Source organism: Belonocnema kinseyi, chromosome 5 (assembly GCF_010883055.1).
Source record: "Belonocnema kinseyi isolate 2016_QV_RU_SX_M_011 chromosome 5, B_treatae_v1, whole genome shotgun sequence".
Classification (NCBI taxonomy): Eukaryota; Metazoa; Arthropoda; class Insecta; order Hymenoptera; family Cynipidae; genus Belonocnema; species Belonocnema kinseyi.
In genome coordinates this window covers 63,927,120-63,947,274 of record NC_046661.1, presented here as the reverse complement: position 1 = coordinate 63,947,274, position 20,155 = coordinate 63,927,120, and the positions used below count along the sequence as shown (strand labels likewise).

At 33.0% G+C, this 20,155-nt stretch overlaps 1 protein-coding gene across 3 annotated transcripts in view; it reads right to left on the bottom strand.

Moving 5' to 3' along the window:
* Positions 1-1,065: 1,065 nt before the first annotated feature.
* The window catches only part of LOC117172778 (sorting nexin-12), a 104,577-nt gene continuing 85,487 nt past the window's right edge, over positions 1,066-20,155 (bottom strand). For 2 of the 3 annotated variants that reach the window (XM_033360987.1, XM_033360986.1), the window contains one exon: positions 1,066-1,849. In XM_033360987.1, the coding sequence (XP_033216878.1) occupies positions 1,744-1,849 (106 nt within the window). In that variant the 3' untranslated portion in view covers positions 1,066-1,743. Of the gene's footprint in view, positions 1,850-13,355; positions 13,659-20,155 lie in introns of all 3 variants that reach the window. The other variant, XR_004467059.1, reaches the window with a different exon arrangement.

Below are 20,155 nucleotides of genomic sequence, written 5' to 3'. Positions count from 1 at the left end.
CTGGGTCTGGCACGCACTGCTATAGTCTATACTTTCTATTTGCACAGAAACTAATGAGGCACTAAGATTTTCCTTTCGCGTGCTTACAGCCCTCGCCCTAGTCTATATTTCCACCCACCCTACGATCCCAAGAAACCCACGGCTTTTTAACTTTACTACTCGTCCTGCTAACATGGACCAAAATCACAAAAATCATATGTTAAATCAGTAACGGTAGTGCATGAAGAATCTGATTTTTGAAAAATATTATATGATCTCGTATCTTAGAAAATAGTTAGGTTTATTGTTATTGTCTATTTTTACTTTGAAGTTAGTTGCAATCAGACGGTTGGTGGCCATTTTTAAAGTGAATTGTGCAAATCGTGTCGCAAGCAATTTTATTTAGACATATGGATTCTCAAAAAAATTTGAAGATAATGCGCGGCATTTGCATGTTATTTAAGATAAAATGTTCCAGTTTCCGGTCAAATTATGCAAGATCTAAAAAAATTTTGCTAAGTAGAATTCCAATAGAAATACCAGAAAGGTTTTTAAATTTTCCGTAGATTATTTTTTAATAGAGCATATGTTTTAGTTTTAATCTTAAAAAATAACATTAAAAATTAAACCAAAAATGTGGCCATGCAGCGGGCAGATTCTTTAATTAATATTATGATGTTAAAATGTTATAAAAAAAAGGTTATAAAAAAAGCTGTAGGCATATTTTCAGCTTGCGCATTAAATTTTATTTTTTATTAAATTTTTTCACGAAAATTTGATTAAAGTATTTTTTGTGATAGCCGCGCAAAATGAGCGTGTTTTACTACTTGCGGATTAAACCTAAACTCTCTCTTTTTTCATGCAGCGTGCCTGGACATGCATATATAATTTTGGACCTCGCAGTAGAACAGTAGTTTTAGGGTATCCGATTCAAAATTATATACATTATATGGAAGCTGGCGATATGTGAAGTGATAGCTCCAACAACTCTGTTTTTCTCGTTTGTTTAAGTTTGTTTTCGCGATCCAAAAATCATCCAAAATATTAAAAAATGTAAGTATCATAAAATGTAAGAATTTTAATGTCCGAATTGGTAAGTGTCACATTTCCTTCTTAGTTCTTCCATATGCGCTTGATTCGCCGACTTGAAAAAAGAGGTCACGCTCAATCACCCACCAGCAGAACACGCCTTCTATTTTGCGCGTATCTACAAAAAAAAACAGCGCATGCCAAGGAGGAGAGCGGCGTTCATGGTTCAATTAACTTTTCTCTATTTATTACCCTATAGTTCTCTGAGGTTGATTAAGTTGCTCAATTTTCACTTTAATTGAATAGTTATTCAAATTTATCACGCTTTTTTATAAAGTATAACATAAGTTCACATAACTTTTTTTAAATAGTGTCTAGGTAAATATTCCCATTATCTCGATTGCATCGCACACCCTTAAAATATTCCCTGGTATGCCAAATGGATAGAAAAATGTTCTCCTTTTGAATATTATCTTATGGTGTAGACAGTACCAATTTCTGGTATCAAGCACGAACTGACCAGAGTATGACACATTAATATCCCTTATATATTTAATATGATGAAAAAACTTATACATAGTCGCCTGCTTGTTTTTACGAGTCAAATCTTTTCGCGCAGTCTTCAAATCCTTGGACTTGGCGATCAGTACTTTATCGTCGCTGGTGTCAATTTCTAACAAAATTCAGATTATGCCATGCTACGATTTTCAGTAACTGACAATTTCTTCATCCAAATTAAGTATTTCTTATTTTTCCAGGCACATAGTTCTTGTCAATTATTAATTCTTGTAGAAACATATGAAGACAACGCTCATTCTGTGCTAAGGGATGCCCAGCTATTCTGTAAATAAAAATATGTTTATTGATACCTTACATTTCAATTTAAAGAGATTCTATCAAATCTACCAGCATGCTTACGTCGTAAAAAGTTTGTGCTATGATCAGCAATAAAGGAAGCTTCAATCGCTGTAAAAACTGCTAGAGCTTTAAATAAACGCAATGCTTCTCCAGGACATTTTTTCACCATTAGATTTTTTAGAAAAATGTATATACGTATATCTGTGAATTTTTAAGTTTAGCTACATATTTAAATGCATCCCTTTCACTCACAGGATATCGACAGACATTAACTCTTCGATCAAGCTCTTATTAGCCTGCACGCCCCTTCAGATTCAAGTTTCACTTTAAAGAACAGGCTAAAGTTTGCACCCCAGAAATTATATTTTGGGGATGTCTCCTGAGTATTTTTCTCGAATACGAACAAAATTGTTCGGCCCCGATTTTCAAACAACCTCACATTTTTTTAGAGAATTTATATGATTTTCAATTTATTCAATATTCATATTCAATTTACGTGATTATATTTAGGTGATTAACATCAATTGACTTTCGCCTTAATTTTAAATTTTGGAAAATAAGTAAAAGACATCATTTTTTAAATTCCACGCTTCTATTCGACTTTATTTGAAACTTCTAAAAAATGGAAAAAAGTTCACCAATTTGCGAACAATTAAAAAAAAATTCTGGCATAAATACTTCTGAAGTTATGGTGTCTTAAAAAGATTTTTCAGTTAATAGAAAAAGTGCAATCTTTTTCTTTTCGAATATTATCTTATCTCCTATACATCCTGCATAAAGGTTGTTTACAAATCAATTAAAGTAGTAACTGTTTTATAACTGTAATTAATTTATTTTAGTGCAAAAACCCAATGAATTTCTCATTTCCTGATCTCATGCAAAAACTCATTTATTGTATTAATGCAATAGAAATATATAAAGTAACAATAAATCATTTATACAATTCCTATAAATGATGACGGGGTGAAGTCTTGTCTTCTGACGAGTTTCTTTTCTAAGCATAAGCGTTAATAAAAATAGTAAAAAGTACTGATGCAATACATACAAAATAAGATTCCTATTACAAAAAAATACATGGAATTCCGCTAACTTCATCCGTAGTTCCTAAGCCCTATTATGTAATTCAATTAGTCATTGAGATCTGATTTAAGTCACAGCAGAATCAGCTAGTCGAGAATCAAGAGAAAAATTCGATAAGTTGATAACGTAAAAAAGATTCGAAAACTCGATAATTCAAGTAGGCGCAAATTTTTAAAGAGTCAACCTTTCTGGCTTCATTATTTTTAGGATTTTTTAATAGACGATATTGTTCAACAACCTCGACCTGAACAAGTAAACAAATGTTCTAAATTCGAAAAAAAATAATAAATTTTGAATTACTTTGAAAATGGCAAGAGAAACGTAAACACTAATTCTATTTTAGGAACTTTACAGAAGTGTTTCGTTCTTCGACCAAATTGAACTAACCCAATAAAAAATTTTAAATACGATAAAAATAAAATATAAATTTTGAGTTATCTTGAAAATGGTGACAAATACGCCATTTTACGGGATTATTTTTTAAGGGGTATGGTTTTTGGTCACCCCGACATACCCCACAAAACGAATTTTCAACGTAGAAAAAAAATTAAAATTTGGAATTATCTCAAAAGCATTTAGAGAAAAGTGAAAAATAAATCAATTTAAAGCTTTTTGCGGAAGGGTTTTGTTTTCTAAAATTTGAATTATCACGAAAAGGGGAATAAATGCGTTAAAACTGGTAACATTTTAGGGGTTTTGCAGAGATTTTTTGTCGAACTAAAACTAGCCCAATAGAAACATTAAAAAATTTTTTAACAATAATTTTTTTTCTATTATATCAAAAACGATCAAAGAGACATGAAAACTGAACAAATTTCGGGGTTCTGTAAAAAAGGTTTTGTGAAAAACGTCAAAAGTTTTAGATTTTCTGTAAGGGGATAGATTCATTCGGATTGAAAATAATTGAATGGCGAGTTTAGATTTATTCGTATTGAGTCAAATTCAAGTTAGGGGCCATCTATAAAAAACTTCCGCAGTTGGGGATTCAGGGTGGGGAGGGGTCGGACGAAAGTGGAAAAGAAGGGGAGGGGGTCAGTCCATTTTCGGACGTTTACTTTTTCAAATTCAATAATTTCCATGTAATCCCACGGTGATTCAGGCGATCGCAACGACATCCAGCGGTTCCTGGGAAGACTATCTGGTGTTAACAGATGGTTTTTTCTGGAGCTGTACATTTGAAATTTGTACATTTGAAAAAAACTTCGTTGAATTTAGCCTTAAAAAATTGTGGTTTGAGTCTATGGTCAGTTATGAGTTCTGAACAAAGAAACAAAAAAGAACATAGATCCACGATGATTAGGAGAAAAAATAATTTATTTTTTTATAACCTTTACAGCCGGTGCAATTTTTAAGGTAAAGAGCTCAAATTTTAACAATATGTAGATGGAGACTTTAGCGATTTCTATTAAAATGGTCCGAATTTTCATTTGTGACCTCAGTGTTTGCAATCGCGCTGAATTTACGGACAACGTGCAACTAATCGTGTGACGGCGCAGTGGAGGAAGCAGCTTGAACGCGCGAGACATTCGCACTCAAATTTAATTACCATCTTCAAATTGCGTCCTATATAAAAATCTCGTGAACGAAGTAACACATTAAGACGACTTTTTAAAAATTTCGGTTAACTTTTTGCGCTGATTATGAATCCTACATCAAAAGTTCACCAACTGTATATGTAATGCTTCGAATATAGGGGTGTTTTTATTATTTTCTTTAATTGCACGATTCCTGAATTAATTTTCCCATTGATTATGAATTGTATTTTATCGATTTAAAGTTTATTAAATTATGTTTCAAGAAATTTGTCTGAAATGCAAATTTAATTGTTCGTGAAATACAAGTTCAGCGATTTTCGGCAATGCACTAAAGTAGTGTCTTATTCTTTTAAAGTTTCTTTAATAAGTTCGGAAGAAATGTGCATTAAATTAACAATTTATTGTCCATAAGTGCATTGATTTCATAATAATTTGTTTGAATTGATTTTTGTAATCTTATGATTTGTTCCATGTTTCTGTTCTCATATTAAAACTAAAAAAAACGTAAAAGATCGAAAAATAGTGAAATTTCGAAAAACTAAAACTTGTGCTGAGTTGTGCTCGACAAATGCAGTCTTTATTCTTTTTAACAAATTTACGTGAGATCAACAGTTCTCATATTTAAACTGAAAATGCAAAACTCTATAAACATAAAAGATAAAAGAATAGTCTAATTTCGAAAAAATAAAACTTGCGCTTAGTTGTGCTTGGCAAATGCAGTCTTTATTCCGTATAATATAGGTAATAACATTAAAAAAATTGTCTGAAAATGTTACTTCGTTCACGATATTTTTACATCAGACGCAATTTGAAGATAGTAATTCAATTGAGCGAGAATATCTCGCACGTTCAAGCTGCTTCCCCCAGTCCGCCGTCACGTGATTAGTTATACGTTGTCCGTAAGTTCACCACGATTGCAAACACTGAAGTCACAAGTAAAAATTCGGACCATCTTACTAGAAATAGCTAAAGTCTCCATTTACATTTTGCTGAAATGTGAGCTCTCTATCTTAAAAATTGCCAACCGGCTGACTAAATTCAACGAACTTATTCTAGTTGTTTTTAAGAAAAAAAAACGCCTTCTCCTAATTTCACCCATTTTTGATCAACTTCATTCCGAAAAAAAATTATGTGAGTACTGTTTTGGGTACGGGAGATGTTGAGGATTACAATTCCACACTTTCGTTGCTTTGAAACTTTTTTTTCAAACGTACAGCCCCATAAAAAAAACAGGCAATTTGTGAAAAACGAATAGATTTCCTGCGAAAGTATTTAATACATTAAGCTGAAATTTAAACAAGCCAAAATTGAAAAATTACTCATTTTCCGTTTTTGATTTTTTTCCAAGTAAAGAAATCAACCGATCTCGAAGTTCGAACAACCAAATTGTACATTTTTTAAATATCTTTCATTAATAATTAAACTTTTTTGTCCCCAACTCATATCTTGTTCGCAGTCTTTACAAACCATGATTTCGCAAACTTTCATCGGTGTGCACTTTTTTCTGACACGAATTTGTTGTTGAAAACATACTGGCCTTCTTTCCAGGCATCAACACTACACGAATATCACTGTCGCTTCCACTTTGTAATTGTGGCACCAAGACACTCTTTTTCATGTTTCACTGACTGATCTATAAGGCTTAATGTATCTGTTTCCATACGTGAATGTACATTTTTTAAAGCAACTATTAACTTTAATAAGTTTTACTATAATTAGTTTACTATTAAAATTTCCCTGAAGAAGAAGCCTATCAGGCCACAAAAAATGTTGGATCCTTGTAGTATAAAAAAGACGGATAAATAATAAAGAAGTGAGAGAGAGGTGGTTTGGATGTCTTCTTTTTTTCCCTCTTTTCTCAATTGTTATCTGAGCCGCTTTACAGAATTATTTGAAAACATATTTCTTTTATTGTAACTCTTTTTGTGCAATTATTCTTAAGCAATTTTGTTGCATTTTTTCAAAGTATATGTTGGTTTAAAAAATTTACTTGCAAGCATGGAAAATATTAAAACTGGCTACGGACGATTTTTTAATGTATTCGAATTGGGCATTGGATTGAAAAGGAGTGAAAGCTTATATCCGAATGGTATGTTATTCATTTAAACAGATTTCGGATTAACACTTATCCATTCGGACTGGTTTCTGTTTCATTCTGGTTAAACTTCAGATGTTGCACTTATTCGAAATCATTGGAGACACGGATTAAAAAATGGTTTCGTTATTTATTCGTAGTGAAGTTGGTGCGTTAAATAAAAAATGCGATCTATAGTGAAGTTCTAAAAAATCAACTTGCGATAAAATACTATAACTTTAGTTCCGTAAGAGCTAAATTCAATTATTTTTTTCGAGTTTTAGAGATAATTGAATCTATTTTAATTATTTTTATATGACCTTCAAGTAGCATATTTAGGGACAAGATAGTATTTGAAAAGAAAAATAGTCAACTTTATTTTTTACTCAAAAATCTCTTCAAGACGTCATAACTCCAGAATTATGTATGCTACAACTCTTTTTTTTAATTGTGCGGAAATTCCATATCTGGGTAAGCATGGTTGATTTTTGATGGCAGATATTTGTTTCATATTCGTGTGGTAAGTTGCTACCATTATAAAAATAATTTACCTCAGTGGAAATTTTCAATTGCAGTAGAAGTCCGATAACTTTCCAATTTCGGGGCTGTAGGGGTTGAAAATTACAGGAATTGCGGACTTATCGGTCGCCCTCTCTAGTAGCACGATATTAGGCGCGCGCATGCGTAAATCATGGGCGAAAATCATGAGCGAAATAGCTCCCGTAGTGGGAGAACCATAATTAGTGTGCGTGCCGTAGGTGTTGAGATCATTATGTCGGTTGAGACTGATTCAAATGTATTAAACTAAATAGGAAATGGGAACTAATTTACAAAACGAAAAGCAAAGTATTTTTAAGATGAAAGTGGATGTTTTATTGCTAATATTATTTACATAGGAAATTCGCCTCTTATTCTAGCCGTATAGGTATTAGGAGTTTTAGGCTTAAGATATAGTGTGTGTGTGGGGGGGAGGGGTATCCCGTACCTTGGATTTGTAAAAACGCTACTAGGGGAAGCGAGCGTGATGGGTGGTCCAGTTGTGGGCACGGTGATGAAGACTTCGTGCCAGTCGGAAGGGAATCAAGTGAGATCCTGATGCGGGGGGGGGGGTCCTTGGTTTGGGTCTTCTTTGAGCGGAGAGGCTAGGGAGATGCAACTTGGGTCGAAGCCTGGGGAGTTCTGATTTCTGGCTCTCGCGGACCGTAGTTTTATGGGCTTCGCTTCAGCGGCGGCGCACCACTGACGACGTAGCGAGTGGGGGGTTTATTAGCGAGAATCGTTTTGGCGATGTTGCTGGAAGAGAATTTCGCGCGATTGGTTTACTCTCAACACGTAATAGTCTACGAGGAGCAAAAAAACAGCTGAACTGCGCTTGCGCCGCGAGCGTCAATAAAGACTTTAACATTTTTACGGAGCTGCGCGAAATGGAATTTATTCGAAGTCGAATGACAGGTGGGGTTAGAATGCCCAGGCGACAAAAGACAGAATCATGGATGTTTGCTCAATATAAGTCATGGTTATAAATATTATTTATAACGATTAATATAATTTAGCGGACATCAGTGTCATCGGACTTGCACTGTAAAGCTTTTTGGTACCGCCGCAACTTTTTCCTATAATACATACGCGCCCTCAGTTACAACATACATTTGTGCGACCATGATCCTTTCTTAAATAAGCATCATAGATACGCTTTTGCATACATTTTACTTTACATCTTCTATTTTCAGTCTTTTCTGTGTCTTAATACATACGCCATACACGTACATGATACATACACCTAATGCATATGAAAAATGCAATATACACATTGTGTAAATTGAGCTAGTTTACAAATAATATTACTCGATGCTATTCACTTAGTGAAATCATTTTCTTGAATTGACTTTGAGGGTATTTGTTCCTACCATCTAGTATAATTTTCTGGACTCATTACTTCACTCAAGATTCTTTAACTTATTAATAGAATCAGCTACTTCTATTTCAACTAGCACATATATAATAGATTTAATGCTTTCAAGATGGTTCATTTTGATAAAAAGATATTTTTCGGGTTCCAATCGTGTTGTAAAAACCTGTTTTTCGAATTGAGGGGTCTCAAAACTTGTACATTTGACAAAAACAGGGGGGATCCAATTTCACACAAATATAAGACCTTCTCTGATGAGAATGTAACAATTTAAAATAAAAAACGAAGAAAAAACTTTTAAGCCATTCGAATTCAGCGAAAAAGAAGAGCTTTTAACAAAATACTTGAATCATCGACTAAATAAAGATGTTTCAACAAGAAAAAATTTTCAACAAGGAAGTTCTACATTTCAATCTGACAAAATAAAATTTCAACGGAAAAAGGTCACTTTTCTATAAAAAAAAACATAAATTTTCTGCCCAAATTGAAACATTAAATATTCACTTAAAAAAGTTGGTTTAAATAAAAGTGAAATCTTAAGAAGTTGAATTCAATAAATACGGCGAATTTTCAATAAAATACGTTAGTTTTCTACAGAATAGTTAAATTTTTTAATTATATAGATATATATTTTAACAAAAAACATGAATTTTAAAGCAAGTTGTTGAAGTTTGAAGCCAAAAGGACCAATTATCGGTAAAAGAGTTAATTTTTCAACACGAAAGTATGTTCAAACAGTTTAATTTTCTACCAAATAGTGGAATTTTTGATGAAAATGATAAGTTTTCAATAAAAAAATATAATTTTCAACAAAAAATGAAATTTGAATCCAACAAAAAACGACGAATTTTAAACAAAATACATTCATTTTCTAGAAAATAGTTGAATTCTCAAATCATGAACGATTAGTATTTAAGCGAAGGTGAAATAGTTAAATTTTCAGCAAAAAAATTAATTGAAAAAAAAAGAAGTTTCAACAGAATGCAACGTCGCGTGTGAGCACACGTGTTATTGAAAATTCGAGCACAAACTAGAGCAAGTGGAAAGGATGCGACCTTGCCATATCTCCATTTCGCTGACGCCAGTCATACATATGCGGGATAAATAATTTTTTTCTATTCTTATGGACTCTAAATGATACTTTTCTAAGCAGATATGGTTTTCGGAATAAGATCACATGTTATTAAGAATCATTGATTTCTCGATTCTGAAGCGCTGAAAGGTTTCGAAATTTTAAACAGAATTTCAGTGCATTTTAATTTGTCATATAAATATGAAACGATTCTTATTTTTAATTATATTACCGAGGGTACTTCCTTAAGTAATTTAAAAACATAAGTAATGTTCTTGAATAATATTTTGAACTATTTTGGAATCACTTGAAGTTTTTTGAACTTGTTTTGAAATAATTTGATATCCTTATTCTAAAACCTTTGTACATATATTATTATAAGCTTAGCAATATTTGTTATGAAACAAGTCATAACAATTTGTCACACGGCCCTGCACAGTTGTAGCTTATGCTTCGGATTTTTTTCTGAATACTTCCAACCTGGTTAGCCACGAGGCTTTAGGCGTTAGGAATTAGGAAAGCCAAACTTATAGGGTTCGAACCCGCGGCGAGTAAAAATTTGCATAGCGTAAATAGTGTAATATAAATAGTGTAGTGATTGTGTACTCAAATGTGTGACCAAATATTAGAGTATAATAGTAATGTTTTGATTCAGAGTCGCCTAGCCGTAGGTGATTCGGCGACTTAATTTTTGTTTCTAGAATATGATGTTGATTTCACTTTTTTTCTCTACTCACTCCACTCCCAATTTCTCCACCTTTCCCTAAAACTGAATCTAATGTTAAGATTTTGCCTTACATCTATTTAGAATACAGATGAAGTCAATAAAATTCGAAAGTATGGGAAAAAAACTTTTGCGGCATAAAAAACTCTTTTATTTAATTAACCATACTAGATCACAGGTCACAAAGAGGAATAAAATGATTAGATGAGAATCGATTTGTATTAAAATATTAACCGTTACTGCACGGTCGCGGCAAACCGGTGGTTACGTTAGATCAACATGAAGTGAATAGAGATGCATCCAATATTTGGCTAAGAAAGGGTGTTCTGTATCCAGAGACGGAAGGATTCGTGATTGCGATACAGAACAAGGTTGACAGCACCAGGAATTATCGCGAACACGTGTTACATGAGGACGTATTTGGCCGGTGTCAGTTATATGGATATACCAACGAATCCATCAGGCACATTATTGATGGCTGCCGCGTAAAGGCTCAGAGAAACAATATGCACAGACTTAATGATGTAGCCGGCATTATACATTAACAACTAGCGCTAAACCTAGTAATCTTAACAGAATAGATGCCCTTCTATAGCTACATTCCAGTGCCCGTTTTTGAAAGCGACGATTACATCTTATATTGGGATGTTACTATCCAAACGGATCAGTACATCCCGGCCAATTGACCTGACATCGTGATGCAAAAAAAAAGGTGGAAGAGTCTACATCATCGACATTGCTTGTCCACTTAACCGAACTTTGCAGTGAACCTATACAAACAAGATCCACAAGTATAGCGAGTTAAGGCATGAAGTAAAGACTATATGGAGGAATGCGAATCATGCTTCCATACATTCCATTGTGATTGCGGCTACATGTAATTTGCACGCAAGATGCACTGAACATCTTGAAAATTTAGGAGTCAGTAGGGTATTGGCAGCAGCTCAGAAGGTGGTTTTATTAAACACCTGTCGCATTGTAAGAAACTTTTTTGAACATCAGGAAGCGAGCGACTAAAAACCCGTGGAGTGGCAGATGGTAGCTCTAAGAAAGCATCCAGAGGTGACTGTTGTCACCTTCAACGCTCGCGGCCGCTCATAATTGTATACCTACGACATCCGCGCAGCAGGTTTCAAACATCGTATTAAATTAATTTGTAACATTCTCATCTCATCAGTCACTTGACTTAGTCCGTGGCTATGATATATAACTAAGTTCACTCGAGTAAAAGCTTTGAATAAAAAAATAATACTAAAGGTGTTCTTACCGAAGGTGCTCTCTCGTTGGTGTCGCAGTAGGGCTTGAGCTTTCCTCTCATGACTTTGACGGCTATCCTCTATGAAGAGGTGAGAGAAGAAGAACAACAAAACCCATAAATTAAAAATGGATAGTATATTAAAGATTTTGAAACGCTACCTGCTTCCCAAGGATCGTTGGGGCGCCCCTGGAGCCACAGCATACGGGACGGTGGCGATGATGAGCTGCACCAGAATCGTAAAACTAAAATAATCTGTGTTCTTTTAAACCTTTTTTTAAATCTAAAAGGGAGCGAAAAGTCAATCAATATAAATCATGTAGGAACTTTCTTTGGACGCAAAGTTAAAGATTTTTGGCAGAGAGTACTTCACTTCTTACTTGTTCTTTTCAAAAATAATCACATGAATGGATGAAAAACCATAAATATGGAGTTATTTTGAAAGGGGACTTCATATTCACATACTTCATATTCAGTAAAAATACTAAGAACGCATCCCCAAAAAATAAATTCTAGGGTACAAACTTTAGTCTGTTGTTTAAGTAAAACTGATTTCTGTGGACGCGTGTCCACTCAAGATTTTTGGGGAAAAATGGCAATGATTTGAAAGTTTCAAATATTTTGCAAAGAAGCACTCCCCCCCCCCAAGAATTGTTTTTGGATCCGCCCCTGGTAGGTATACAGGTCACAATTCTTCTCCAATTTGGACATGGTTTATTCTAAAAGGCGCAGACAAAAATGTATGTTTGTAAAAATTTTTTTTCATGTTGTGTATGTTCCACCATAAGTTTGGACATGATTGACGTATTGGCACAGATTTTTTTCCTACGAAGGTAATGATGGCCGTAGTGACATAGACATATAATGATCTGAGCTTATCGATCACAGCCAAATACAACCTCGACCATGTAACATCGAAAATCGTATTTTCCTTCACGTTTTGGCTATTGTCCCACCGCAACATCAGACAGGTTTGACGTATCGGCATGTATTTTTTTAAATCACAACCAAGTATAAAAACGTAAATATTGAATTGAAAATTAATTGTCAGACCTGTGTTGAATATCCTGATTATTTATTAACTGATTTGTATAAAACCCTTTACAATGAATAAAAAAATAGTAAAAAAATTGTGTTCGTGAAACTCGTATATTGCTTCTGAATAAAAGAGTCGTAATAAGGTTCCAAAAATCGCATACTTCTGAAAATTTTGAAAACTCATATGTCGAAATATTTTTCTTTGATGATAAGAAATATATTCATCAAGATATTTGAAATTCATTTTAAGACAGAAAAATCGATTTTAAAAATCTATGGGTTTGTTCTTGCCGCCTTTTTATTCAAGGGGATGTACTGGAAAAATTTAGGTCTGATATAAGTCGTGGTCAGATGACGAAATCCGAGGTTCTTTATGTCCGGGAATGATGTTTCAAAACTTTTAAGATTAAGAAAGTATTAGAAATTATTATTTTCTAATTCTCTAGCGACTCATCTAGATTTTATTCCAAGAAAATGATATAATACAACGTTTCGGTAACGGACCGTTACCCGCATCATACATGTTCAGAGTGATAAGAAGTGCATATTTTGTCAAATTACTAAGTTCAAGATCTATTCAAATTGGCAGCTGTTAAATAATAAAAGATTCCAATTTTTGCGTTGCAGGATTAAAAAAATGTTTTAAGGTTAGGAATTTTAGTAGTGTGTGGGTATTTAGTTTGGCTAAAGGTATGGCGCGAATGCCTGAAGGAGGGAAAGCGGGATTTGGATGCAAAGAGAAAAGGGTTGAACACAAGTAAAATGTCCCAGGTAAAAACGAAGAAGGTTTATTACCACTTACAATTGGAGATAGGACCGCCAGTTCGTGGTAAAAGGCCGGTGGTCGAATGGTTCACAGCGTGACGGCGAGATAGCCCTGACAAGGACAGTTGACCGTTTTTAATAGTTCCTTCCAGGAAGTAACAAGGCTACGTGGTGAAGGACAATTGCACATATCGAAACTCGTGACGCCGGGTACCCTCAAGGGATTCCGCCTGGTCTCGTGTGCGGCTCCGAAACCCTTTCTTGCAGGGTCGTGCCGAGTCTCATGCTGTGCTAAAAATTCTGTTAAAACCCCCTCCCCCACGGGGGTATGGTATTACACCTGAAATTTGCGGAAGATCTTTGTTCAAGTGTGGTGTAGGCTAAAAAAAGCATTTAAACAACATTTTTGCTAAATTTTAATTAATATATTTTTCGTTGACCAAAAGGTTATAATCAATAATCATGTGTTGGTTTCCTAATCAGTAAATTTGTCTGTTTTTTTGATCTGGGGTTGTACATTTTTGCTACATATAAATTATTTTTCGTTGTCATAAGTTTATACAGTATGCAAATCAATTCGAGTGGTAACATTCGCAAATTTTATGTTGTTTTTTACAATTGTCACTAGTTTTGTGCTAGAAGTTCCTGTTCACTCGTTGTTTTTTCACTCCAGATCCTCCTCTATGGTTATCTTCTTTCCGAAATAAATATGAAAAGAAAACCAACAACTCGTCTGTGGAGTCAATTGTAGTGGAACTTTCCTTTTTTGTAGAGTGGATTGTGGTTTTATTCAGTCATAAAGATTGTGAATCTACTTTAAACTGTGTAATTTTAATTTTTAACAAATAGAGTAAATTTATTTCTGTTCTCGAATTTTGAGTTTAGCGTTCCACTGTTTGTACTTCCTTTCTAAGGTTAAAATTTCCTCTTGTAATTTTGTCTGTTTTTATTGTTTACCTTTTTCTTTAGCCTCAAAGAGGAATTTTACATCTGTCTTGTTTTATGAGTTAAAAATCTATTATCTTATAAGTTATTTACTAGAGTCGTTTTACAGTAATTGCCTTTAGTTTATTTTTTACAGTTCTTTACGAGTTCATTTATGTCGTTAATGTCATTTATCCAATGCGATTTTTGCCCTTGTTTGAGTCTTAACTCCAACGTTGGTAGGGGGATTATCTGATAACCACCAAGCTTCCGAATCACAGTCTAAGGCAGGGGTCTCCAAAAGTAGTTTTTACTCAGAACTGTCAAAACCCTTTACCTGATTTAAGCAGCAATTTTAAAGGTGTATAATATTTCAAAATGTCCATTTTGAACGGTAAAAATGACGAAAAAATCATTTTTTATTTTAGACAAATTTGTGGAATCAATTTTAATTTTTTTAATTTAATAAAAATTAAAAGTTCTACAATTTAAGCAGCTTTGACTTTCAAACATTCAATGTAGTTTAAAGCAGTATCAAATTAGAAATTTTTTTATTTAAACGCGCTAATACAATTTCAATTCCTTTGAATTTTAATTGATCAATTTTTTAAATTTCTAATTTGTTCTATTTTTGAAATTTTATTCTGAAATAATTTTATTTATAGATTCTCAATTTGAAAACATAAACTCTTAAAATTTGAACGCTTTAAATTTATTTTTGACCACTTATTTTCATTATTATTAGTATTTTTTGTATTATATAGTATTAAAAATGTCCAGAAAAAAAGGGTTCTCCAAGCCCTTCCACTGGGATTTTTTTCAAGGGGTCATAAATTTCCTCTCAGTTTCCCGTCGAAAAAATTGGTAGATCTTGAAAAAGACTGAGCGATCCTGGGTCACGCTGCAACTGTGGATTGTGGAGACCCCTGGTGTAAGACGATCGGTAAGACTTTTTTCATGTTCATACCAAGGATGCTTACGGATTTTAATTTTGGGACTAACCTGAACATTGGGTGCTTTGTGGGTTTACCGTCTATAATTGGAATTACTATCTGTTTAATTATATCGACCATTTGTCCGTTCGCGTCGATTAATTTTCGCGAGACCGGTTTAAAAAATGAAAATTTGGAATCCTGGATTTTTTCCAGTAATTTCTTGCTTCCGGTTTTGTCCAAAAAATTTAATTTTCTGTCTAGTCTCCTATGAAAACCTTATAATAGAATTGTTACCATAAATAGAGCTCGAAACGGCCCTGCATGAAAGGGTTTTCTGACTGCATCTGAGAAGAGCCGGAACCCCCCACTGTCAGTCTTGTGCCACCTTCCTTAGCCTATGCCAAAAAGTCTGGACTGGCTTGCATCCTAAGCAACCCGCCTCGCAGTGCGAAGAATTAGAAAATTGCTGTTCAAAATGATCCAGAGCCTACAATTTTCATCCGATTCCATCTTTTTTAAAATTAAAGCTAATTAAATTCTGAAGAGGTCTGTCGAGGGCGATTTTGCTTAAAAGGCTGTGTTTGTTTCTTTGTTATTCAAGTTTCAAAATGCCAAAAAACCATAATTTCTCATTTTTCAGCGGCCTGTTCTGTAGCATTCATTGATTTTACCTCAAAAAGGTGAAAACTGATAGATTTATAATCGATTAACAAATCCTAATAACTTAGATGAAGTTCGTGCAATCTTCTCAATTGTTCTAAACAAATTTCTGAACAAAATCGGTTATTGCTGTACACTGAAGCCTGGAAGTTCTTTTCATCGCGCTTTTCCCCGCGATATCAAGTGAAATTAATGTCTCGTTGAAATCAAACACTAAAGTATAATTTTTTTTTATGATTATAAACAAATTTCATGATCAAATTTAATAAATGAACGCCTCTGTATATATAAATTGCAATTTTTCTGCACAATCATTAGGTTTGCCTTCAAAAATGAAAATTCCATGACAGAAATAAACAATCAAAATACTTACCATTGTTATAAAAAATACTGATTGACAAATGCATTAAACGGTCAATCTGACTCCTACGACTCTTGAGTCGTAGGAGTTTCATTTTTATGATATAATCAACATTTCATCAAGAAAGAGATTTTTCCTATTCGAGAGCATCTATTAAATGCATTTTGTTGAGCAGAAATGTTAATAAAAATGAAAAATATTGTCAAACGTCAGTTTCCTGCGTCAGAATATTAATTTAGGGATAAAATGAACAATAATGCACAAAAAAATAGATTTTTTCTATCAAAGAGTGAGCTTTTAATGCATTGATTAATCAGTATTGTTTATAACAATGGTAAATATTTTGATTTTCCATTTCTGTCATGGAATTTTCATTTTTGAAGGCAAACCTAATGATTGCGCAGAAAAAATGCATTTTATATATACAGAGGCGCTTATTTATTAAATTTGTTTATAACAATTAAACAGATTGCACGAACTTCATCTAAGTTATTAGTATTTGTTAATCGATTGTATATCTATCAGTTTTTAACCTTTTTGAGGTAAAATCAATGAATGCTACAGAACAGGCAGCTCAAGTATGAAAAATTATGGTTTTTTGGCATTTTGCAACTTGAATAACAAACAAACAGAGCCTTTTACGCAAAATCGCCCTCGACAGACCTCTTCAGAATTTAATTAGCTTTAATTTTAAAAAAGATGGAATCGGATGAAAATTGTAGGCTCTGGATCATTTTGAACCCCAATTTTCTACTTCGCCGTACTGTGCGCCTAGAGTATTGTTTTTGTGTCTCGGTAGTGATCTGTTCTCATCGCCACACCACACAATGGGGTGAAATGAAAAAACGGGGCTCAAAATAACTTGTAGGGCGCAAATCATTACCGATTTTGGATTTGTATTAGAAAAATTCAAAGTTCAATTTTGAACCAATTATAAGAGCCTATTTTTAAGTTTTTGTTTATTTAAACTTTCATGTTAATGCAAAAAGAAGTGAAAATGTCGATTGCCTTTACCGTAAAAATGACACTGGAACATGAACATTTGTCACTTGTTGTTCGTTTATATTTTTTTGAATAAATTATATAAAAAAAAAGCGTATTATCGGCATTTATGGGCAAAAAAGAATCGTTTTCCTCCTTATTCTGTACAAACTGTCTTGTCAGTTATTTTAATTGAGGAAAATTTGTCAACCGACATTTGTTTATAATTTTGTTCAACAAATTACATAAACAAATGCCTATTTTCGGCATTAATGGGCAAAAAAGAATAATCTTTTCTTCTGATTCTGTACAAACTATCCTGTCAGTGACTTTAATGAAAGAAACTCTGTTAACCGATATTATTTTATAATTTTTTTTATAAATTATATAAAAAAGTGTTTTTCATCGAAATTTACTGGCAAAAAATGTCGTTTCCTTGTTAATTGTCTTCAAATATAATTGGCCATGTTGTTTAGTGATGCAAATTTCTCATTCAATATTCTGTATATACTATTTAGCAATTTATATGAGTAAATATTTGTATCAGCATTTATGGATAAACGAAGATTTCCAATTGTCTACAAACATGTCCTGCCAAGCTGGTATTGAATATTTTTGCAAAAAAATTATGTAATGTAGTTCAAGTTAACAAACATTTGAAAAAAAACGACAAAAATTGAGTTTTTTAAATTAAAAATTCATAACTCACGTAATTTTGAATACTTTAAAAATTTAGGGTTATACTTTTGAGATACTACACTTTAAGAAAAAATTACTGCATTATTGAGTCTTCCAAAAAAGGTATTTATCTGGCAAAATGAAAATTCGATTTTATGGTCAAATAAAACACGATATTTTGTCACTGAAAAGGCCTGCGTGGTGCTATGGTACAGCGGGCGATTGCAAGCGTGCACGTTTTTATGTGCATATATTTGATTGCAAGCATGCAAAATAATTTTAAAAAATTATTTCACTTTAGATGATTAACTTGCGTTGGAAATAGAACAAAAATCACTAATATCAATAGCACAAACTTTTGATAAAAATCACTTTTTTGCTCACTGAAGCCACAACAGGTAATAAATACCCCACAGTTTTACAAGGTCTACTTTGAGCTTTGTTGGGGTATTTTTACCCATAGTGCCAGTTAAGGGTTAATCTACAAACGGAAGTTCGAGAGCCTCCGGGTCAAGGAAAGTATCAATCTGTTTCCAATTTGTTCTTAGGTAAGACAAGTACGCATCAGATAAGATCAGTGCTTGTATCGAGCTTCTTATGCTTCTTCAGATAGTAGACCAATTGGAATTAAAAAGGACTTAATGATTTTTGCATCGTGCAAAAGGTTTTTGTGCACGGATGATGACATTTAGAATCATTCGTACAGATCTAAATATATTTGTGCAGTTTGAAAAGCGTACAATGCAAATTTAACTCCATCGATTTTCCGTCCACAGGAGAGAAACAGCAAAATTATGCTGAATTGTTCAATTAAGCGAAAATCACCACATGTAATCCTTGCTGTTAGTACAGGATCCCGGCTTCTTCATGCTTCAGAGCGTCTATTATTAGCCCTAACTCGCTTTGAAAATCTTTCTGGATCCTTATTTGGCAGCTTTCATTAGCTTTTTTGTTCCGTTGTTTTCGCTTGCCAATTGCAAAAATCTAAACGATTTTCAATGGTTAAAATAAGAATCATTCAACGTAACTTAGCATTGAGTGGGGGAAGACCAAGTTGATAATCCTCCTCAATGACATTTTTCTGTTTCGTTTTGGCTAGATCATTCATATCTGAAGGGTTTGCTTCGCACAAGTGACAAGTTGCTGCAATTGGTGTTTTGATCAGATTCTGTACTACTTTACCATCCAACAATTATTTCTCAATCATTGTAATTGCGTTATTAATAACAATTGAAGAATCGAAATGAATTATATTTTGCGCAATTGAACCCATTCGACTTCTATAGCTTTAAATAAATTTAATTCTACGATTAAGACTGAATAAATTAATGAAATTTAATTTTTTCCCGAGTTAAATTAAATCAATTCTTATAATGTTCTATGTTTTGTAATATCGAAGAATTACGGGACGGAATAAATGTTATCTGCTCGAATATTCTACATAGAATGTCAGAAAAATCAGTTGACAGCTGGTCACAAGTTCACACTGTTTTTTCGTTTGTTTTTCATTTGATTTGTACTTACCTTCATGAGAAACATAAGACAAACTTTTCACTTGTTTGTCTTTTATCCCATGAAGTTATGTACAGAAAAAACAGTGTGAACATGGGATCACTTGGGTCACTTAGAAAAAACGAAATTTTTGGCACATAAATTGCGATAATAAACATTTTTCTATATAATTTATTTTTAAAAATGATTTTAAAATCTCAGTCAACAAATTTTCCTGAATTAAGATCACTGACAAGATAGCTTGTACAGAATAACAAAAAAATTATCTTTTTTTGCCGATAAATGCCGATAATAGGTATATATTTATATAATTTCTTGAACAAAAATTATAAACAAATATCGATCGACAACTGTCTTTAATTAAAATCACTAAAAAGATAGTTTGTACAGAATAAGAAGAACAAACTATTCTTTTTTGCCTCTAAATTTCAATAAAATAGGTGAGCAAACAATCCATGATTTTTTCTACTTATTAATATAATTTCTTTATAATAATTAACTTAATAAGTCAATAATTTTTTTAATTTAGGCACTACTTTGCATCAAATTCTAGCAATATTGAGCAAAGGACGAAATTCTTCAAGAAGATACAAAATAAAACCGTCAAAATTGACATTTTTTCGTCTTTTTGCATTAACATAAAACTTTCAATAAACAAAAACTCAAGAATCAGCTCTCATAATTCTGTTAAAAATTGAACACCGAATTTTTCCAAAAAAATTCAAAATCGGTAATGAATTGCGCCCTACAAGTTACGTTGACCCCCGTTTTTTTATCCCACCCCAA